Source organism: Orycteropus afer, unplaced genomic scaffold (genome assembly GCF_000298275.1).
Source record: "Orycteropus afer afer isolate SDZICR_OR568_19922 unplaced genomic scaffold, OryAfe1.0 scaffold00148, whole genome shotgun sequence".
In the NCBI taxonomy this organism is placed as follows: Eukaryota; Metazoa; Chordata; class Mammalia; order Tubulidentata; family Orycteropodidae; genus Orycteropus; species Orycteropus afer.
The window spans coordinates 1222793-1224463 of NW_006921735.1; the positions used below are offsets into that span (position 1 = coordinate 1222793).

A 1671-nucleotide genomic window follows, 5' to 3' on the forward strand; every position below is an offset into this window, starting at 1 on the left:
GAAGAGTGGCTGGTGGGTTTGAACCGCCAGGCTTCTTGTTAGCAGTCAAATGCCTTAGGCCTCTGCTGCAGTGATTCACACTTCGGCCTCTCACACTGTCCACCCCTACATTCCTTTCTTCCTTGTAGTTGTATCACCAAGGAAGACTCTCCAATATACCTTTGTCATACATCACTCTGGATCAGACTCTGTTTCCAGTGAACCTACTGTAAAATCTTTTGCATAATAAATAACACAAATGTTTATCCCTGTCTTCAGAGTCAGAACAACTTTTCACCCAGTGGTTACCTCACAGTTATGCTTATGATCAAATGGCTACAGCCTAAGAGAATATGATACAGTGTACTTACAGGCTCCAACAGTGGTCAGTCCAGGAGCTAGGCCAGGCCGCTTTGCCCTCAGTTCTTGAAGTAAATGGTTTACTGCCTTCCAATCAGAGCTCAGGTCTTCTAACTTTCTCTTTAACAGAAAAGCATACACGTTACTTATTTGATTATCACCTCGAAGATAACTTAATTCATGAAGTTGTTAGTTCATTTTGTAAGTACATTATTATATTTATATTTCTAAATTAACTTTTCCATGTAGAATTTCTTTCAAAGGAATTATAATTATTTTGGTCAACAGCCTTACAAATATTTATTGATCACTTGCAGCATACAGTTTTCTGCTGCAGGCACAGTGTTATTTAAAGGATGTAGAAATTGCAAGAATTAGAGAAAGCAAAACAAATGAAAAACAAAAAAATTGCCCCCTGCCAGCAATCGGCTGGATTCTTAAATAGGAGCCAGTGTGGCTGTGCTCTAGAATCATGCAAAAGACTTTAAAAAATAACCCTAATGCACTGTTCCACCCCAGACCAATTATATAAGAAATTTTTTGAAGGAAAGGGCTGTGGTAGACATGAGGATAGGCTAACTAGACTACTCTTCAAGGAAGGACTTCTTGTCCTGGATTGTGAAAATGCTGTCAGTAGACAACCTTCAGTTGTCAGTCCCTGAAGGGACTGCCTCAGCTACAGAGAGCTGAGTCACCCAAGGGCATGCCCTTTCCAAGGCAGCCTTCATCAAATGACTGTTCAAGGTGAGAGTATAAAGGCTCAGTGAATTTGGCTCAAAGCAGGACAACTTTGAAGGGTCGTTTCGGTTATAGCACATCCAATGGAATCAGACAACTTTGTTGTGTAGCCTACCTCAGTGTTGGACTTTGCCTTCTACTCAACCCTGCTACTTCTTTCTCTTTTCCATGGGTGTGGATCCCAAGGATATTTCCTAATAAATGTCTTGCAGAATAAGCTCCTCCTTAGAGTTGGCTTCCCACATAACCCATCTGTGATAGGGGCTCATATGCCTTCTTCTTCTTCTTCTTCTTCTTTTTTTTAATTACCTGAGGTATTTCTAATCTGCAGTAGTAACGGAGGAGAACCACTAACTTAACAAAAAAGAGATATTAATAAAATGTAAGTTAGAGGCTGAATTTCCATGACCCAGGGAGTTTCTGCTTAGAAAAAGGATATTCTATGGCCAGGGACTTGGACCTCAACTTTGTTGAGTGCATAAGTGAATGCTGTTGGCTGGTCATGAGGGGTCTGAGAAGACAGTGACTTAGCCATTTATCAAAAACTCTTGCTTTCCCTTTCTGAGTGTAGGTTGCAGGTTTTATGCATTATAT

At 40.5% G+C, this 1671-nt stretch overlaps 1 protein-coding gene across 1 annotated transcript in view; it reads right to left on the minus strand.

The window, feature by feature from the left end:
* Positions 1–1671, minus strand: part of LOC103201376 (dystrophin-like) — a 2052823-nt gene that overhangs the window by 920403 nt on the left and 1130749 nt on the right. Inside the window, exon 38 of the mRNA XM_042781676.1 lies at positions 351–459. Coding sequence (XP_042637610.1) covers positions 351–459 — 109 coding nt within the window. The remainder of the gene's footprint in view (positions 1–350; positions 460–1671) is intronic.